The sequence below is a fragment of the Dreissena polymorpha genome, chromosome 16 (genome assembly GCF_020536995.1).
Source record: "Dreissena polymorpha isolate Duluth1 chromosome 16, UMN_Dpol_1.0, whole genome shotgun sequence".
NCBI classification, from domain to species: Eukaryota; Metazoa; Mollusca; class Bivalvia; order Myida; family Dreissenidae; genus Dreissena; species Dreissena polymorpha.
In genome coordinates, this window is record NC_068370.1 from 7,561,345 (window position 1) to 7,583,874 (window position 22,530).

At 35.3% G+C, this 22,530-nt stretch overlaps 1 protein-coding gene across 8 annotated transcripts in view; it reads left to right on the forward strand.

The window, feature by feature from the left end:
* Positions 1–18,490, forward strand: part of LOC127862988 (multiple epidermal growth factor-like domains protein 10) — a 73,344-nt gene extending 54,854 nt beyond the window's left edge. For 3 of the 8 annotated variants that reach the window (XM_052402287.1, XM_052402288.1, XM_052402280.1), the window contains exons 12-15: positions 13,275–13,363; positions 15,056–15,193; positions 16,581–16,668; positions 17,612–18,490. In XM_052402287.1, coding sequence (XP_052258247.1) covers positions 13,275–13,363; positions 15,056–15,193; positions 16,581–16,668; positions 17,612–18,271 — 975 coding nt within the window. In that variant the 3' untranslated portion in view covers positions 18,272–18,490. Of the gene's footprint in view, positions 1–11,965; positions 12,130–12,666; positions 12,772–13,274; positions 13,364–15,055; positions 15,194–16,580; positions 16,669–17,611 lie in introns of all 8 variants that reach the window. The other 5 variants (XM_052402281.1, XM_052402282.1, XM_052402283.1 and 2 more) reach the window with 5 other exon arrangements.
* The last annotated feature ends 4,040 nt before the right edge of the window (positions 18,491–22,530 follow it).

The following is a 22,530-nucleotide window of genomic DNA, read 5'->3' on the forward strand; positions in this document are numbered from 1 at the left end:
TTTTCATATGATATTCCCCTGGTTGCTTACCGGTGTATTGGTGCAGTTGATAACCCCGCCGGGACTACAGTATGTTTTATATCTTAATTACCTAAACGTATATTTATCCTGGTTACTTGGATATATTGAGATTTTGATATTCCATAGAATGCGAGTCTCCATATATATTTTCTATTGCAGGGGAGGTAATTTAAAAATTTTAAAGTCTCCGAATTGGTCTTTGTTGTATCTATTTACGTTTATTTTCAAGCTTATGGCGATTAAAAAATTAATTATTATTAGTATATGCTCACATGGATATTGGTACGGATATATCGTGTTCATATAAGTGTTACTACATCCATTTCATTCAACATTCAGGTCGGGCTACACAAATCTCGTGAAGAGGCCAGTAGGACCTGTAAACAAACTCTCAGACACACACTCTTCACTCATCGTGGCGCTCTCGCATGTCTGAGGCGATATATAAGATCGATGTCATATATAATACTGTATTCGCTGGTATTTTCGGTTGATATGTTTGATTGCTTAGGACGCAATGAATATAGTGTATTTATATTTAATCGAAGTGAGCTCATTGTTGTTTCTGGCGGTATTCAATTTCTGGTAATAGTTTCGCGATTAAAGACGTCGGTTCTCGGTTAGGTGTGGAATGTTCTTATTTGTTAATGTGCCAAGTGCTTAAAGGCGGTTTATCGCACTTTATTAGTCGGCGTTTCAAGAGAATGGGTAATAAATGCAAATCAGTAGGTGCTTAGAAGACTTAAGTACGGCAAGAACCACAACTCACTCTGCTAGGAACGATTACCACTGCCTGTCTGCAGCAGACGACAAATAATTCTGCTCTAGCAGTGAATGTATATACCAGCTTGTAAACGCCATTGGCCAGTCTAGTGTTTATCATTAAAATATGCACATATTGGCTGCTTTCATGGAAAACGAGGCTTAATGCACGTCAAATAAGATTAGCCTGTGCACAATGATAAGCATATGCAATGCGAACAAGCTAATCAAGGACGACAACAGCGAACAACTAAAGTGCCTTCAGCGCTTTGATTTATAATATACATTATGTCCCATGTTATATGGCGTATAGCTACTAATATATGTGTGTATAAAATATGTTAACCGTCTTTATTTTTTAAATAAATGAAATCATACTGAAACTCTACGAATTGATGATTTACATGTTTTTATGAGCTGTCAAAGATTATTACAAACAACAATTATTATCTTTTTTAATGCAGACACTTTAAAAGACTGTGGGTGCGGACCCAGGATCCTGCGATAAATCAAACGGAAAGGTACTTTAGGTACTTAAGCTACGTTGAAGAAACTCGGACATTGTTGACGCCCTGTCTTCAATAAATACTGTTTTTGAGTGAGGTTAAACTTACAAATGTATTTGTTAGCCAATTGACGTGTATCGTGGTATTTTGAAATTATTTTTAAAATAACTGGGCTAAGCATTGGTTTCGGTAGAAAAGTACTGCAACAATTTCGCTAGATTTGAACACATTTTAACACTCCGCATTATGATATTTTGATTCAATTTTTCATATTTATACCAAGTGAGTTTTCATTTGACCGCCTTGCGGATACAGATCCATTAGCATGTGCTTGTGTATTATAATAACAATTAATGAGTTAATTTACTACTTACAGTATCGTTATTTTCATCAACATCATCGTTATCAACGTTATCATGATCATCATCATCAACATAATCATCATCTCATCATTATCATCATCATCATCATCATCATTATCATCATCATCATCATCATCATCATCATCATCATCATCATCATCATCATCATCATCATCATCATCATCATCATCATCGTCGTCATCATCATCGTCATCATCATCGTCATCATCATCATCATCATCATCATCATCATCATCATCATCATCATCGTCGTCGTCGTTGTCGTCGTCGTCGTCGTCGTCGCCCTCGTCCTCGTCCTCGTCCTGCTCCTCCGCCTCCACCGCATCATCAGCAGCAGCATCGTCATCAGCAACAGCAGCAGCATTATCGTCACTATCACCAACAACATCGTTATGGTCGTCATCGTCGTGATCATCATCATCATCAGTGTCATCATCATCATCATCATCGTCATTGTTATCGTCGTTGTTCTCCTCCTCGTCGTCGTCATCGTCATCATCGTCGTCATCGTCATTCTCATCATGAACAATTTCAACAACCGTAAAACCTATCGCTCAGCTCATTTTTGCAGTGAATTCGGATGTTATATCAAATCTTTTTGATTAATAGAGTTTGCTGCTTAATGTATTAATAACTAAATAATAATGTTGATAATATTGAAAATAAATGGTTTCAATTTTATTTATCCGTTTAAGATGCAGTATTTGACCAAGTCAATTTGTCGCTAAAAGTAGTCATTACACATTCAATCCAAAAAGCGTTACGAGTTGCTATTAAAACTATAATCGCATTTCGATAAAAATGGGCTCTGTATTAGGGCCTGTTTAATTTCTACGCTTAATTGCAATTCATAAAAATATTTTTAAGGGTACCGGTATATCTAGACACACCCTGTTATCCAAACAATCCTTTTGATCATAAACAAATAAACAATGAAATATAAATAAAATTAGATGATAAAAATGGTATCTTCCTTTATGCTGTTGCTAGTTATCAACAGAGTAGCAAAACTTTTAAATATAAATTATATTCAACTCATAGCACGCTTAAAGATTTGAAGTTTATCTAAATCTATAAGCACAAACATATTTATGTTTGTTAATACAAAGCTGTAGCAGTTTTCTGATTGCGCTTGAAAAGATGTGATTGTTGTTGTTGCATTAATAGTATCATTAGTTTGTATTTCCAGATTAGGTATTCCACCATACATTTTGTTTTTAATCAGATGTCTTATAATTGGCATTACAATATTTCATTAACGAGTAATCAACACAATTGACTTTATGTATTTTTAATTGTTTATCCATATTATCATTAACACTTGAGGGAAAAATAAGCTGTGTCATTTTTTATTTTTTATTTTACTTATGGTTCAGACAACTCTGCATTTACTATATGCCGTAATAATTATAAGTTTCCGTTCACTTAAAGATATTGTTTTTCGTGTTGGAAAATTTAAATACGAAAAATATTTAGAGACAAGTGTGTTATGTTTGTTTGTCAATTATTTAATTGAAGTAGAAATAATACATCAGTGTACATAATTTTATTGTGTTGTTCCCTTCGTTCTTTACTTTAAAAATACAAATTAACAGCTTTGCAATCAACTGAAATAATATATAAAAAGTAAAAACAATAAACGTTTGGCTTTCTTAATACGATATCATTTCAAACGCTGTTGGAAGGAACCATTGCTTATTAGAGGTTTACAAGGTAATTTACCCAAGTACGCAAATGTAATGGTCGATTGCCCTTAGGCATGATTCTGTTTTATTACTTTAATCCGGTTGTAAAAATGCATGACCGAAGGGTCATCAGATATGCAAAAACAGGGTCAAAATCTGATAAAATAGCGCTGTTTAACTGACTGTACGAAAATCCGTATGTCCGAAAATTTAGAATCATGAAAACATAAATATTTTGGCTTAAAAAGGAAATGTAAGAAAATTAAGAATGTAAGAGAAAATACGGTGGTTTTATGGTGTTTAAATCGATTAGAAAACGCAAAACCTAAAGACATTATCTCAAGTGTTATTTTCAAAAGATTTTATATGAATGTACACACACGGTAAAACTAGTCTATTAAAATGAAATACCTTCATTGGTTCTCATGTTTTTAATATTTATTAAACATAGGTATTTGTGAACACTTGTTGTTATATAATATTGAAATGTACACGCATACTGAACATAAAATCATTAGCATAACGGCTAAGTTGGATTTTACTAAGATTGCAATAGTGTTTATTTTATTATTATGAATCTTATTAGGATAATTTTGAAAGTATGACACAGAGTATCTGAAGAAGATATATACATAATCACATATGTTGTTGTTGTTGTGGTTATTGTTTCAATATTTTTATGAGTATCATACATTCAATGACGAATAGCTATTAATTTGTCATACAAACACCATAATTATTATTGGATTGCGGAGATTAAACAAATCGATTCCCTAGTAACTGATATAAACGATACATTTTTGAGCGACAATTTGAAACTAAATCTAGTATTATTTAAATTTGATTATTTTAATTGCAGACTTTTTTTATTAACCCCAATTAATGTGTACGCAACGTTTCTTTTATTTAAATCGCTGAGTACGAAGCATCAAGCTATTTTTTAATTAATTGACAGTGATCTTTAATGTATGTCATAATATAAATTGAAATCAATCTTAATTAAAGCTTGAGCGGTTGGTTTGTAATAAGTTTTGTAAATGTTGCTGTAGGATATGTATGCACAATAAATACTAACGCTCTGGCATATTGTGATGGTGATATGATTATATATTGCACAATGAATATGTGATGATGTTCTTGTGATAATATTGAGGCTATAATTAGTTTTTGAATTAAGCTAGCTAATTTCAAATAAGATACAAATACATCCCAATCCTAAAATTATCAGTAAGTTATAGTATTGTTTGCCTCTAGGCGCATAATTAATTGAAGGCCTAGTTTATCTGTTAATCCTCGCCCCATGTGGTGTCCCAGCGGGTACACTGATATTAATACACGATGTATTGGTCCACAATTAAATCTCTTATAAAAACATGTCTCTCAGGTGACTGAAAAATGGCTGTGTAGGTACAACAAATACTACTACAACGGAGACTAAGATAACACATGTTACAATTAATTTGTCTTCCTTGCGTTCTTCTTATACGACAAACACTTCTAAAACAAAAAAGCAAAAAGCCGCTACTGCTACTGCTTCGGCTAATCTTACTGCTACTGCTACTGCTACTACTACTGCTGCCGCTGCCACTGCCACTGCCGCTGCCACTGCCGCTGCCACTGCCGCTGCCGCTGCCACTGCCGCTGCCGCTGCCAGTGCTGCTGCTGCTGCTACTGATAGTGCTACTGCTACTGCCACTGCTACTGCCACTGCCACTGCCGCTGCCACTGCCGCTGCTGCTGTTGCTACTGACAGTGCTACTGCTGCTGCTGCTGCTTCTGCTGCTGTTGCTGCTTCTACTGTTACTGCTACTGATACGGCTACTGATACTGCTACTTCTACTGCTACTGCTAGTGCTAGTGCTACTGCTACTGCTACTGATTCTGCTACTGCTACTGCTGCTGCTGCTGCTGCTGCTGCTACTGCTACTATTGATAATAATTCTCCTTCTACTTCTCTTTCTAATATTGCTAGCGATGCTTTATAATTTATTTTTAAATGTATCATTTTGTTAAAACAGGAAAGAACTGTTATATATATTCTTAAAGGGATCTTTTCACGCTTTGGTAAATTGACAAAATTGAAAAAAGTTGTTTCAGATTCGTAAGTTTTCGTTTTAGTTATGATATTTGTGAGGAAACAGTAATACTGAACATTAACCATGCTCTAATATAGCCATTATATGCATCTTTTGACGATTTTAAAACATAAAAATTATAAAGCGAAACGATTGAATAATTTGGAGAGTTCTGTTTTTGTCGTTAAATTTTGTGAAACTACGAAGATTGCTTATATAAGGTATAAAATACGTCGAGAATGTGTTCTCGGCGGAATAGCTCAGTAGGCTTAAGCGTTTATACTACAGGACTCTGCCAGGACTCCAGGGGTCACTGGTTCGAAACCTGCTCCGGGCAATGTACATTTCCTTTTTTTAATTTTTTTTTCTTGATTTTTTACTGGAGCTTTTATGATCCAATGTTTACATTTATCAATATAAAGCATTTAATGAATAAGTTAAAAAAAATGCCAAAATCTGCAATTCTGCGATTAAAGTTTTATTTAACTGGATTAGTATAGGCCACATAACAGACGCTATTGTACTGATTTGTACTAAACAACATTTTGTCATAATCAACAGTTTTAACATGCCGCAGTTTCCTTGGAAGTTAACCTTTGATTGGAGTTATGTATAAAACATTAACAAGGTATTTGTTGACAGTTTGTTCTGTCACAATTATATATTAGTTGAGCCAAACGTGTGATAAAGATCCCTTTTGGGGTGGCGATAAATACTATTTATATTGTTCAACAGTGGGAGACTGAGAAAACATATGTTACAATTAATTTGTCTACTTTGCCTGCTTCTTCTTTATATATTTTTCTTGCTAATCGTTTAAGTTTAGTTTTAGTTAAGTAGGTATATCAATTTACATTTTTGATAGATATTTATTTGGATAGTAATAGTATGTTTTATTTGACTTGACATCATTGAGCCGGTTTATTCATTGATACAGGGACCTATACAAACACATATTGTTTGTATAGGTCCCTGATTGATAAGATCGGGATCTCCACAGGTGTTTAATCTCGATTGTTAGGTGGGGAGAAGGGTCCGAATGATAATGTTGTCGTCGGCTTACGAATCACATTTCACAAGTTTTAGACAAATATGCATACGTTATAAACCTAATTTAAGTATTACATAGATAAGAACTTATCTTTATTTTGATGAACTACGTTTAAGGTATAAAACTATAATTATCTATGTGTTGTGTGCCGCATACATACCATCTTGCTTTTTTAAATTTGATCACAACGGTCCGAAGTCATAAACATTCATTATGCATGGTTGCTAAAGCACAGTGTATACTAACTAACCTATGTGTATTGTTGTTTGCTAGGGTTATTATTATTTTTTTTATTTGGGGGGGGGGGGGGGGGGGCTTTTATAGAAGATTTCAACTAGTCCTTCAATTAACGAAAAAAAAATATTGGTATAGGAAATATAAAACAGTAATAGACAGCTTCATTCATGCTGTTCTATTATGGTGTTTTAACGCATATAATTATGTATGGTTGATGAAGCACATTGTATGCTACCGATGTTTTTTGTTGTTTGATGATGATGTTAAGTTGGTGTTGCTGTTGTTGTTAATGATGATGATGAGGAGGAGGAGGAAGAAGAAGAAGAAGATGATGATGATGATGGTGGTGGTGGTAGTAGTGACGACGACGACGATGATGATGATTTTGATTATGATAATGAGATTTGAATTAAATTAATGCGCAAAGATTTTTCTTTTTAGCGGCCAAGTGCAGATATCTGCGCTCGGCCGCTGTAAGGGTTATGTAATATTTGCAATCTACATAGGACTCAATAGCAGATACGAAGCACCATATGCTTATGAGAAACAAAAGCAAAATATTGGCAATCGCTGAAATCTCGAATATGACTTAATCATTTTATTAAATGAAAACCGGTAACTATTTTAAACGGTTATTATATTGCAACAACTTAGCGTTGTTTATCCAAAGGACCATTGTTATAATAACAGGGACGTCAATAGGCCAAATTATTCAGGAAATATGATTTGAGTCGTCAAGGATAGATTTTGAGATCAATGTACGTCCAATGAGATTTAAAGGGAGTTGGAGGCGTAGGGACAGATTCGTTCGAGTACGCGATCATTTGAGAACAAATAATGTTGAAGCTTTATCGGAATTCCGGAAATTAGCGATCGGTACCGATTTTTCCTGGTTCTTTTTTATTGATTCTGATAAGTTAGCGGCCGGCACGGACATGAATATTAACTGACGAAAACTTCTTCGCTACTTTCCGAAAATCTTCGACATGTTGCAAATATCCGTAATATTCCGCATTGTACTCACCAGAAATTGCAACTAGAAAGACTACAATAAATCAGTTAGCTACGGCTCGGGCGGGGATTTACCTTTTATCCCTGTAAGGGACCTAATGCCCCAGACTACCGGCTATTTTTTCCGGAATTCGAACTTGATACACTTGATATCCCTGAATTAAATATTTATATCCGCAATTTTGATCTCTAGAGTGCTGACTGTTAGTATTGTATTTGACTGGAATGACTGTCGATTATGTGTTTTTAAGATTAAAACAAGCTTACGAAGAACTTTGTGTTTGCTTTTTTGTAAGCTTTCTTTTTTAAAATGTATTGTCCGCCACGGACGCAACAATTGACCAAATGTACCAGATTGTGGTCTCTTTAAAGTGCCATGTTTTTACTGCCGTGATATCTTTAACAAACTACACATTATTGATCGTGGACGTTTTATACTCTTATTGAATTTGTTTCCTCAAAATATGCTCTTCTATTAGTAGATGTTTAGGTGACGATGTTCTAATTATAGATCTTACACGGCCAAGAAACACTAGATAGGTCTTTGCAAAGAGAGCTGTTGGATATCGTGAATGCGTTCAATGTGGCCTGTTTATTTCAGAAAGCTATGTGCAATGTTTTATGGGGATTTCTATCAAATTGCCAATTGCAAAATTTGATTTAATTCATTCGGACCTACAAGCGGGAAACTTCTTCATTAAAATTCAATGGGCTTTTAAGAAGTTCGTTGAAAGGCCAAATTTGACGTTAAACAGCAACGCCGAAAAAATTGCTACTCAGTCTTATTTATCACTTTTTTTGTAAGATTTACCAGTAGACGTTCTTCAGTGAAATTAAGCAAACACACAGTGCCGACAAATATGGAAGGGTATTTAGGTAAAAAATATATCTTTCTTTGTGACTGTGTCATGATTCTTGATGGTACTTTCAATTAGTATGTAGACACCTTTTCATGCTTGATGACACTTACATCTTGCCTGATGTCCAATGTCTATTTACATTCTGCTTAATGGTATCATGCATGTGTACAGATGCAACATTTTTGTTCGTTAATTGCATGCTGCATATGTGTATGTTAGTTTGTGCAGAGAGACTTGTGCAATAGGCGCAGTGCATAATGGAATCAAATATTAATGCGTTTAATAAATTAACGCGATGGTAAGATGTGAGTTTCACCCAAGCACAAAGCAACATACTATCATGCATGATACAATGATGTCAATTGACAGTCATTCCGAAATGCTACGGAGGACTACGGAAATTTACGGCGTATAACGGAAATTTTATGTTATAGGAGAAGTTGCGCACCTTTGTAAGATATTTGCTACTGAACCGAAATTAACCGCGTGTTTGTAGACTTAACTTTTTTTTGGTTAATGACTAACCATAATTTTTGTACAGTAATTTACCTTCAATAACCAAAGAAAGTCTATGGATATATTTCAATATATGCTACTAATGCATGTATGCAGAGCTCCAGATAAGACGCTTAAAGTCGTAAAAAATTGAATTAAATTTAGTAAAAAAGTAGACTTAAATTCTGTGCGTACGGTTACACATTGGAAAAATAAAATAAGAATTCAAAATGTGTGATCATTCGTAAAACTCAATATCAATGCATATAATGTAAACATTTTATCAACGAGTTCCCACTCATCTAGGCCCTCATTACAATTATGAAATCAACAGCACTTTAACGTTATTATGAATAACAGACCATCTTTACAACAGTCGAAAAGCCGAACGTTTTCCATTATCTGGTCCTTTTATCGCAAAAAGTCTGCTGTAACCCGGCAATTGTCATGAGCTCTTCTTAGACTATAAACCTAAATGCGGATGTGCCAAAAATTATATTTACCTGAAAAAAAAAGAATTAATAATAGAATTTAAGGCTGGATTATTATAGAGTGTAAACCAAGATTTTGCTGAAAAAGTTATCTGGAACTTTGCATGTATGTTGAGAGGAAATCGATTACATAATTTCAAATTTACTAGAGTACTTTTATATTGCACCACATAAAATGCTATAAAACTATAATATTGAAGTGCACATATAAACTTTATTATAGATGGGTAGGTATTTCGTGTCAATCTCTTTCACATATGAAAGAGCTGTTGGTCATGCTGCTTTAAGTACATATAGATGCATGACACAATTTAGATTAAGCAAAATAAAACACTAGATATTTGCCAAGAGTCAAATATATACGAGCAGTAAGAGCGTAATCGTGCACAGCGAGACTTACTCATGTAGAATTGAAACTCTTATTGCTTTCTTTCGAAATAATTTCATGTGTCCGATCTAATATGCAATATGCCCGGTGTTTTTTTGCGGATTAATGTTCCGTTTTAGATCCATAATTAACGAATGCCTCAATATTTACAAAAATTAACACCGGAATAATGTTCACCGACATTTTTTCATACAGACTGGATATAAATATTATAGAGCTTAACAAAAAATACATTAAGCCCTTTTCTCCCGGCACACGTGCTGGACACACAGGTGGTTAGCGTGTGGCTATGATAATAATTAGTGAAAACATCTTTTTGAATGATAAATAATCATATTAAAACGAAAAATCAAATTTTCTATAAAAAAAATCACTATCGTTTTATATATAACAAGGTATCCAACTCGAAATCATCCGAAAACGGGGTGCATCGTTTTGAGCAGCCATTACTAAATTAATTTTGCAGCGATTTTCATGACCCGGTCTTATGCAACGCAGAAATGAATTTCCTTTTAGGAAATGTATATATATATTGTTATATTTATGCTGGGTCAAATTTTAAGAAATAAAGCTATACATACTTCGCTTGACCCAGTTGTGATCGATCAGACCGTATTTATGAATGAAATCTCCAGTTGTAAAGACACAACTCCGCATTGGAGCCATGAAATCACTCTTGTGTTTAAAATGTCAGTTGGTTGAAATGTATGTAAACAAAGGTTTGAAAATGCGCTGGACAGTTAGTTTTGATGCATAATTCTACGGCAAGCACGGTAAGAATGTTTTTTTTCATACGTTTTATTGAATTATGGTATCGAGGTTCGTGAACTTTGCAGGGAAAATGCCCTTTTCCCCGTGAAGATTTCAGTCATGAATACTGTCTGATCGATCACAGCTGGGTTACGCGAGTTGTGTATCGTGTTATTTCTTAAAAGTTGACCCAGTATTTGTAAAAATATTGCAAGACATTTCCAGAAAGGAAATTTATTTCTGCGTTGAATAAGACCAAGATCGTGAAAATCGCTGCAAAATTGATGAAGTAATGGCTGTTTAAAACGATGCATCCCGTTTTCGGATGATTTCGAGATGGATACCTTGTTGAATATATATTTAACTTATTTTTTTTAAGAAAAGTTGATTTTTCGTTATAATATGATTACTTATCATTCCAAAATATGTTTTCACTAATTAGTATTATAGCCACACGCTAACCACCTGTAGCTGGACACTTTTAAAAAACACTATACAAATTCAAGTACTTATGCACTTAATTGATTGTAAACAATGACGGTTGAAATCCGTGCGTGGGAATTTTTCTGGTAACCAAGAGCGACGTCAACGTTCATGACAAACCTGTTTATATGACATTTATTTATTGTTTTTTTCCAACTTGATTGAAAATTATGTTTTATGATATTTTAATACATGTAGATGAAGTAGTTGTTTTCTCAACGAGGAGTACAATAGTTGTACAGTACTAGACACGAGTACTTGTAACTTTTAGGTTTCTCTTTATACCACAGACATTATATAGTCATAAAATGATAAATATGTGTTTATAGAAATTGTAATTATAGCATGGTAAACAGACTAGAGAAATCTGAAAGTTTCACGCACAGGTCTGTGGCAATGGGGGTTTGGGCTACTTTATAAATATGAGGTCGATATGCAATGCACATCGGTAGATTACGTCTACTGTAATTATTTGGACTAGGGAAGGGCTCATATTTGTTCAAATTGGTTCAAATTTGTTCAGGAACCAAACTTAAGAAACATCATTCACAACTCATTTATGACAAGTCCTCATTATTATTCAGAATTGATGTGAAATTCATGTTTTTGATACTTCACAACTTATTATTGACCAGATATTACCTTCACAACTACCTGTTGACCAGCCCTCATTATTATCTTCAGACTGGTTCAACACGGAAACTTATATGAGTAACAATTTTCACAACTAATTTCTGGCCAGCCCTCATAACTTTCTTAATTTTTAGATTGGTTCAACATAGCTCTGGAGCCATGTATGAGCAAAAACCTTCACAACTACTTGCTGACCAGCCCTCAGCCAGACAAGTCCCAAGAAAAGTCATTTGTTTTCCGTCTTTTGCAATACTGTATGGATGTCACTTCTGCTGTTAGTCATCTGCACCAGTTGAAGGTATTTGTTCAGTTTTGTGCATGGTGAAATAATAGACGTGTTTTTGTTGTTTATCTGAGTTCCATTTTTAAAATGTTACTTAGAATAGTGCATTCATCTATGTTGTGTGTTAAAATCACATTAACACTCAGAAACAAGTATTTCACAAAATATTTCGTAAAATAAAATTATTGCATAAAAAGTCAGTGTTCCTTATAGCAATCAGAAATGTGTTATGCTTCCGGCCCTGCCTGAAGCCTATCTCGAGTTTGTTCGTAATTGTTTGGATATCTTGGTGGGAAATTCACATGGAATATATTGTCACACAAAAGAACAAAAACAGGCATTTTGTATCACGTTAAAAATTTGTTACCAGATCGCCTTTGGCATTGAAATTTTGGCTATTGCTATGAGGAACACTTTTTTGTGTCAATTTTATTTTTAGAAATATACAAAATATTCATTGATTTTGAGTGGCTATGGGCTTTTCATAGTATACATATTATGTAAGTATGTACGTTTATTACAGATACACAACTTTGAGTGTTTACATTTCAGATATTGCACCGACAGATAGAGGCCAGTCATGTCTATCTGACGGCACAGAATGTGGCCAAGCTGGGGGATTTTTACTGGGCAAAACTGGTCACTGATCAAAACTTTGTATGTTCAACTTGACTGTTTAATTTGTCTGATTTCTATTGGACAGAACTTGTTACTGATTAAAAGTGTGTGTGTTTAACTAAAATAAGTGTATGTAAATTTTTCCTAAACATAATGCAAATTATAGGGGTTATTGCAGGTATGTATCAATTAGCTGAATATATGTCTTCCAAGCAGAACTGGTAAATGAGCGTAACTTTGTATGTACAATTAAAAATGATGTATAGGTTTGTATGTGTGTAACTATTATCTATTTCTTAAAAAACAAATATAAATAATATTTATTTAACAGGTGAATGCTTTGAATGGACTCATCTTTTGAAAGGCATTTTAAAAAGTACAACATTAATTTATGTCATTGAAATATAACATGACATGAATGCACAAGGTGTCATAAATGTATTTCAAATATGTTTAACAATAATTTGTATTTGTTACCATGAAGTACATATTAAAAGTGAACTTATCATAGATTTGAATGTGCTTTAATAATTCTATGATAGGAACTGGAGAGATATGTGCTGGAATCGAGCTATGCTTTACTGAGTCCAGAGACACTTCTCCACAACCAGTATACCTTTCAGTCTGATGTGTAAGTTAGTGCTATTTGATAACCGTACACTTCTCAAAGTCCAATTGGCCTATTTGTTTGTAATAACTTTGCTCTGGTGTCACAATGGGAGCCTTACTCTGCGAAAACGGGGCTTAATGCTTTTGTGGAAAGTGTCATCCCAGATTAGCCTGTGCTGACTGCAGAATCAGGGACGACACTTTCCGCTTGTATGGTATTTTCCATTTATTGATAGTCTTTTCTTAGCACATATCCAGTTTATATGGAAAGTGTTGTCCCTGATAATTGCCTGTGCCAACTGCACATCTAATCTGGAACAACACTTTACCCACATGCATTAAACCCTGTTTCTGCAGAGTGAGGTTCATGGTAGGGTGGATGCTTTTTTTAAAAACCTTAACTACTTAGGTACGTATTTAACCATTTACCACTAAGATACATGTTTAACCCTTTACCACTTAGATAAGTATGTAACCCTTTACCGCATTCATATGTATTTTCCCTTTACCACTTAGATATGTATTAACCCTTTACTACTTAGATATGTATTAACCCTTTACCACTTAGATATGTATTAACCCTTTACCACTTAGATATGTATTAACCCTTTACCACTTAGATATGTATTAACCCTTTACCACTTAGATAAGTATGTAACCCTTCACCGCATACATATGTATTAGCCCTTTACCACTTAGATATGTATTAAGCTAGCAGGTCAAAGGGGCATCACCCAATGTGGTGTCAGACTTGATAGTGATAGGTCCCATGTTCTTTATAAACTCAAGAAGATTTAAGGATATTTTTTAAAGATTCCAATTACTGCTTCATCTCAGAAGACAGACTCAAAAGAACTTCTGTAAGCATATGAGTCGCGTTCTGAGAAAACTGGGCATAATGCTTGTGCGTAAAGTGTCGTCCCAGATAAGCCTGTGCCGTCCACACAGGCTAATCAGGGATGACACTTTTCGCCTAAATTGATTTTTGCTAAAAAGAGACTTCATTAAAACGAAAAATGTCATAAAAGCGGAAAGTGTTGTCTCTGATTAGCCTGTGCGAACTGCACAGGCTAATCTGGGATGACACATTACGCACATGCATTAAAGGCAGTTTTCTCAGAATGCGTCTCATATGACTGCCTGTGCACTCTGTCAGTATGAAGTAAGTGATTATCCAGCCTTAGTATGATGTGAGCTGTGACATGTAAAAATGGGTCTTGAGCAACATGCAGCATGCGTAGCTCAATTCCTTTTTGCTCATCCATGTAGTCTGATCAGAAGCTTCCCTGTCCGCTAATGAAACCACAAAACCTTGTAAGACTTTTTAGTGCCCTACTGACTGACCAGGGGTGGTATTCCAGAAACATCTTAAGTCATTTCTTAAATAATTTCACTTTAGTTCAAAATTACAATGTTTTGTATTTCTGTACTAGATAAGGAATCGCATGTTTCTTTTGGTATTCCTAAAAACATTGACATAAGGATGTTATATCAATGTAATTCTTGATGCCAAACTATTGCAATAGGAAATGAAACACTTAAGAAAATTTACCAATTTAAGAAAATTTCCAATTTAAGGATAAGAATAAGATTTATCTTAAGTTGCTTCTGTAATACAACCCCAGAAAGCATGATTGTGCTCACTGCCGGCTGGTCTGGAGCTACACTGGCAGATTATGACATAAGACCCATTCTCCCATATAATACATTGCAGCTGGAGTCTTGGCCTGCTATTCTGGGAGGTGTTATCACTTGGGAAGACGCCCTACGAAGGACTGAGTCCAGAGAGACACAGGCGGACAGTTATAGAAGGGGATCGACCATGTAGACCTTCGCTTGCCCATAGCTATGTGTATGTTGGGAAGTGTTACGTCTTTCTTTGGGATAATACAGAATTTGAGCCTCAATCTGGGAAAACAGGGTTAAAAGCATTTGTTAAGTGTTGTCCTAGATGAGCCTGTGAAGTCTGCACATGCTTATCAGGGACAACACTTTCCGCTTGAACTGGACTTTGGCTAAGAAGAGACTCCCTTTAAACGAAAAATGCAATAAGAGCGGAATGCACAGGCTAATCTAGGACGACTCTTTACGCATATGCATTATGCCCAGTTTTCTCAGAACGCGGCTCAATTTTGTTTTCCCAGAGTAGGACTCGGCTGTCTAAAGTCCAAGTTCGCGGAATAGAATGTTGTTTTGCATATAAATCATATAGCGAAGAATAAACTTTACATAAATTCATTGAAATGTATTTTTTATCGAGGTTGACTTCGAAAACCTGGTCATAATCTATAAATGATCATAAATACACGCATAAGGCGAAAATCATTGCAGCGTCGCGAGTTATGCAAATTATATCTATATTAAGCTTTCGCTTAACATTATTAATATATGGAAGATAAATACATAGATTTAGCAAAAACGTAGCATTGCAACTCAGTTTTAGTCTGTAACAGATATATTTGCATTTGTTCTTACCTTCTTTCCGCTAAATTCGCCCGTATCCGCAGTTTTGTTTGTTTTGGTTTGAATTATCGTGTCAAATCATGAATATTAATTAGAAAGTTTTTGTACTTTACCGTACTTGACCCCAAATAAAAATCGCAATGTTGTTTGTTTTCAACTGATTTCAACCTGATTTTCAGTGATATCCTCAATAAAAACACTTTGTTTTTCTTATGATTCTGCCCAAATTGGCTATGAACGGGGACTTTAAATCAAATTCAAGCCGTGTGAAGGCCAAGCTTCATAATTTCTAATCACCAAGACCTAGTTGTTCAAAATTTAATAATTTTTTTAGTCAACCATGATAAATATTTCTCTTTCTGTATTGGCATAAAAAAATTTTGGAGGCTAAATTCCTAACAATTATTTGAAATGTTGTAATAACTGTTTAATAATAAAAAAATTAATCATGGGCCAAAGTCCAAACATCTTTTAAAAAGGTTTTCAAGGAACAAGGCTGGTATAAATAATAAAACAAAAAAATGAGTTTGTGAGTACAATGTACTAAAAAAATCTATAATTACACAAGGTTTTGCATAAAAGGGTGTTGTTCTTAAAATGATAACATGGGTATTAATAATACATGTATAAACACATGTACTAAATTCAGAATAAGCTTTAAAGTAAACATTTGGATTTCTCACAGATGATGAATGTTTTGGTGGGGTGATATTTTTTTAACGACAAAACTATTTTGCTAAAATGTTTATTAGAATCATGTTCGCTGTTTTATTTAGGTACAGATTGATGACAAGTTGTTGGCATTATTCACCTACTGATCGGCCAGACGTTGAAAATGTCTTGAAGCAACTTTTGGATATACAGGTACTGTCAGAGGAAGATTTAACATGAAAGTGTGTTATAGTATTGAAACAATGATAGAGATCGTAAGAACACTTCGGTCATCAATTGTTAATATAAATATTTTTTATGCTCGAATGACCGGGGGTATATTGTTTTTGGTCTGTCTGTCTGTCTGTCTGTCTGTCTGTCTGTCTGTCTGTCTGTCTGTCTGTCTGTCTGTCTGTCTGTCTGTCTGTCTGTCTGTCTGTCGTCTGTCTGTCTGTCTGTCTGTCTGTCTGTCTGTCTGTCTGTCTGTCTGTCTGTCTGTCTGTCTGTCTGTCTGTCTGTCTGTCTGTCTGTCTGTCTGTCTGTCTGTCTGTCTGTCTGTCTGTCTGTCTTGTCTGTCTGTCTGTCTGTCTGTCTGTCTGTCTGTCTGTCTGTCTGTCTGTCTGTCTGTCTGTCTGTCTGTCTGTCTGTCTGTCTGTCTGTCTGTCTGTCTGTCTGTCTGTCTGTCTGTCTGTCTGTCTGTCTGTCTGTCTGTCTGTCTGTCTGTCTGTCTGTCTGTCTGTCTGTCTGTCTGTCTGTCTGTCTGTCTGTCTGTTCTGTCTGTCTGTCTGTCTGTCTGTCTGTCCCAAAACTGTAACCTTGGTCATAACTTTTGCAATATTGAAGATAGCAACTTGATATTTGGCATGCATGTTATCTCATAGAGCTGCACATTTTGAAATGGTTAAAATATATGGCTTCAAAGCAGCGCAGTGGGGGGGGGGGCATTGTGTTTCACAAACACAGCTCTTGTTGATTTCGAGATTATAAGTCAACGTCACATAGGCATGCAATAGGAACAATAATGCACATATTGATGACTTTGCTGCAAATCAGATGGCATAATGTTTGAAAAAACATCTCTTGTTTACACATAGAAAGAAAAATTATCCAACATTAAAATTGCATATTTTTTTACCCTTTTAAATATTCCTTACAGCAACAATCAGTGTCTGCTCCTGGTGTGGTAGACAGGGCTTCAAGGTCATCTGAAGGTCAAGGCTACACATCTGCAAATTCTAAGCTGGGTACCCCTTCAAGCGGATCTTCAAGCCCAACGAGGCCTAGTTCCAATGGTGAAGACTATGTGAGCAATAAGGATTTGGGTGCCCGAACAAAAAGCCATTCAAAAACACAGCAGTGTGGTTCAAAGCTGGAGAACAAAGCTGGAAACCGATCGAATGGTCCACATTATGAGGACAGTGCAAGACAAGATCCAAAGACACTGGCTGCAGATTTTCATGTGAATTACCAGACTGATGGTTCTTATATCCAGCATTACGAAAGAGACAAAGAAAGTATCACAGGAAACCAGACAGCTGGGTCCAGTTTGGAAAACATGCCAAGAAAACAGCATATTGGTTCCTATCCACAGAAATATCATATAAATCACCAGACTGGTTCTCCAATGGAGAACATTCGAGGGAAAGGATACCAGTCATCTGAATCCAATGAAGATAAGCAGAAACAAAAGAATCAGACTGGTTCCAATATGGAGTACAGTCCTGGGAGCCAGAAGGCGGGTTCCCCTCAAAACCATAATTCAGACATTAGAAGGGAAGAAAAGAAGCTGGCTTCTATCATTGAGACAGAAATTTGAAATAAATAAACATAGAAAGATATTTATTCGATCATGGCTGCAAAGTAGACAGTCATGCTGGTCATACAGATGGCAAAAAGTAAAACTTATTTGAGCTTATACTGCAGTAATATTTGGCTTGACTATACCTATCTGGTGTGGGTTTCTCTGTTGCCACCTGCCTAATGAAAGGGAATGTAGTTATTTAATAAGAGTGAAAGAGGAGTCGTGCATGCTATGTACCTGGTATGACCTAAAATGCACATACAATGTACCATGTCAATCAGGCACTTGCCTATAAAGTCTTCAATAACTTTTTTAATATTGATTATGAATCTTCAGGATTTATACAGAGTTTAATTAGATATAAGTAGATCATCCTGCATGTAAGAAAATTTGTCTAATAAGGATGGTAAATGTACCAAACATTCAAAAGTTCAGACAAAATCATAGAAAAATCAGCCATTGGTGACTATTTTGAACACCAGTTAGTATTTTTCTCGCGCCTCTAACAGTTACTTGCGTATGATCTACTCCCTGGCTAAGGTGGCATTTAGACAGTTTGTGCTGACATATTTGGAGAAACTGCGCTGTGGCATAAACTTACCTTTACATACACTATATTGGATAAGCAAACAAGAACATTATAATGATTTCATTTTATTTTCAACATGTTTTCACCATGATTTTCAGCCATTATGTTTTTGTTTATATTAAAAAAGGCAGGATAAAGTTGGAAAAGCATGTGATTAATAGAAAACCTGATGATCTGTATTGATTAGAGATACAGAAACAGTGCCATACAAATTGAACCACTTCTTTATGCTTAGATTACGAGTTTTATACGCCTTGCTATAATGATAATTTATCTGGTATTCTATAATGGATATATTAACATTTTTGCCAAAATGTGTATGTGAACGTTCAGCATGACATTGTTAAGAAAATGTTACGAAACTAGTAACTTGTACATGTAGTAACCAGAAACAAAATCTCAAGGATATTCTATCATCATTATGGTTATGGTAAGAATGTCATTAAAATTGTTAATAATAATTCATGACGTTCAAATACTTTTTAATCTTTTCTAAAGCAAAAACTATTTTAACATAATGCATAAATCTTCTCAAGTAAAGTAGTGATTAAATGCCTAACCATTTTACCATATTTATCATGAAATAATTAGGTGTTTTCATGTACTTAATAACAATCTTTGAGGTGCTGTCATACGTTCTCGTGTTTTACCTACTAACAAGAAAAACATGGGCATTGCAAATTCAATAACATTTGAACTTCATTTGTAAGCATAATTCCGATTTTTTGTACTTGTGCGTTTGTGTATGCCATTATGTCTGCCTTTATTTGATATTAATGATATTAATTGCATATAAATGCATTGTACTTCTTGTAACTTGCTGAATTGGAAACTGTTGACTTAAACAAAATTTGTAAATTCATACATATATTTATTGATTTTTAGCTTGGCGTTTTCAGAGAAAACCCGAGGTATTGTCATAGCCAGCTCGTCGTGTCGTCCGACGTCCACGTCATGCTTAAACCTTAACATTTGCTCTAAAATCAAAGTGCTTCTGCCTACAACTTTGAAACTTCATATGTAGATGCACCTTTATGAGTTCTACACGCCACACCCATTTTGGGGTCACTAGGTCAAAGAAAAACAAATTCTGACAAGCTTTAATTAATTCAAAACTGCACTCGTAGCCGGGCGTGGCACCCGTTATGCGGTGCTCTTGTTTTTCTCCCTCTACTTCAAACTTAAGACCTGGTAGATGCCAGCAGATCACTGTTATGAGTGTTTTTGTCTTGTGTTTTATTTTATTTCCATTATTGCTTTATATGTTTTTATACTGTTATTATTAGTTTGTTAATTAGAATACCTTTGTACTATACTGGCACGTATTATGTTTAAATTAAACGTAGTAATTTGTACACATCTTATTTGTTATAAAATATAAAAAACGTCTAATTTGATTGTAATTACTGGAGTGCTTTTTAGCCGGATTTTTTTCTCGGCTTATAGATTGATGTTGTCGGGCGGGCGGGGGGGCGGGCGGGCGGGCGGGGTGGCGGCGTGCTCGAAAATGTTAAAGTTCTTATTTCATGGTATAACTTTGGTATGCTTGGACCTAGAGTCTTCAAACTTGACATGAAGGTTGGCCAGGATTAACAGATGACCACTGGTCATTTCAAGGTCATTCATTTGAAGGTCAAGGTCACTGTGACCTTCAATATAAAAAATGTTAAAGTTGTTATAACTTTGGTATGCTTGGACCTAGAGTCTTGAAACTTGACATGAAGGTTGGCCATAACTAGTTAGTAACCACTGGTCATTTCAAGGTCATTCATTTGAAGGTCAAGGTCACTGTGACCTTGAATGTAAAATGTTAAAGTTCTTATTTCATGGTATAACTTTGGTATGCTTGGACCTAGAGTCTTCAAACTTGACATGAAGGTTGGCCAGGATTAACAGATGACCACTGGTCATTTCAAGGTCATTCATTTGAAGGTGAAGGTCACTGTGACCTTCAATATAAAAATGTTAAAGTTGTTATAACTTTGGTATGCTTGGACCTAGAGTCTTGAAACTTGACATGAAGGTTGGCCAGAACTAGTAAGTAACCACTGGACATTTCAAGGTCATTCATTTGAAGGTCAAGGTCACTGTGACCTTGAATGTAAAAATGTTAAAGTTGTTATAACTTTGGTATGCTTGGACCTAGAGTCTTGAAACTTGACATGAAGGTTGGCCAGAACTAGTAAGTAACCACTGGACATTTCAAGGTCATTCATTTGAAGGTCAAGGTCACTGTGACCTTGAATGTAAAAATGTTAAAGTTCTTATTTCATGTTATAACTTTGGTATGCTTGTACCTAGAGTCTTCAAACTTGAAATAAAAATAAATAAAATGAAATAAAAAAAAATAAACTTGACGTAAAGGTTTGCAAGCACACTTAGATGACCACTGGTCATTTCAAGGTCATTCATTTCAATGTCATTCATTTGAAGGTCAAGGTCACTGTGAACTTAAATGTTAAAATGTTAAAATTGTTGTAACTTTGGTATGCTTGGTTTGCTCATGCCTTGAAAAGTACTTACATTTCATTTTGACCTTTGAACAATATTTCAGTAATTTAAGTATTGCATTGACAAAAACACGAAAGGTACTTTCCTGTCATTTAAATCAAAAATCCGGCTTCAATGCGGTCATCTCCGACCGCGGAACTCTTGTATCAAAGATATATCAATAAACAAAGATAAATCAATACACATTGGTAGTTTTTGCTTAGACACAGTGACATTCCCAAAGAAGCAAACTACTGGCTTATTTCATGATCAAAGAAAGTACAATTATGAATCTTCATCTTGAGAATGGTAAGTGGAAATAATGAAGTGTCTATGCGCTTGATTTGCTAACCTTTAACTATATAATCATTTACTTTCTCTGCAAAATATGTTCACAGTTTTAGTTAAATTTGCAATTCTACTAAAACATTTGGATGTCAACAAAATTGGATGTTTTTAAGGTCACGTGTGTATATAGTGAGATTATGTGGTGGTTGCGCTCCAGCATCCGTCGTCCGTGTGTCATCCGTTCTTACATTTATAAATTAATTTGTTGAAATGATTGCTGATGCCCAAATCCGCTCAATCAGCGGGGTTGAGTTGCATGTCCTCACAGCCCGTTCTTAGAACCTTATCCTCACCATCAGCAGGAGTTTGATTTTAGCTTGGCTGTTTTCAGAGAAAACCCGAGGTATTGTCATAGCCAGCTCGTCGTGTCCGTCGTCGTCCACGTAATGCTAAAACCTTCACATTTTGCTCTAAAATCGAAGTGCTTCCACCTACAACTTTGAAACTTCATATATAACTGCACCTTCAAGTACTACACACGCACACCACCCCATTTTGGTCTCTAGGTCAACGGGCAAGGTTACTGTGACTTCTAAAAAATAAATTCTGACAAGCTTACGCAGCCGAGTGTGGCACCCGTTATGTGGTGCTCTTGTTAAGTTTTCTCTCACACGCTTAATATCCCATTCCCCACCATTAGCAGAAGGTTAAGTTGCATGTTCTCCCAGACTACGCCTTAAACACTTTACCACCCTCATCAGGGTGTGTTAATGCATGCTTCCCCCCACACTGCATCTAATGCCTCTATAAGCAGGATACAGAGTCGCATGTCCATCCACACACGGCTTTACACTTTTATCCACAATATAGCAAAATTAGAGTCCGTTGTGTATCCGGTCATGCTTGG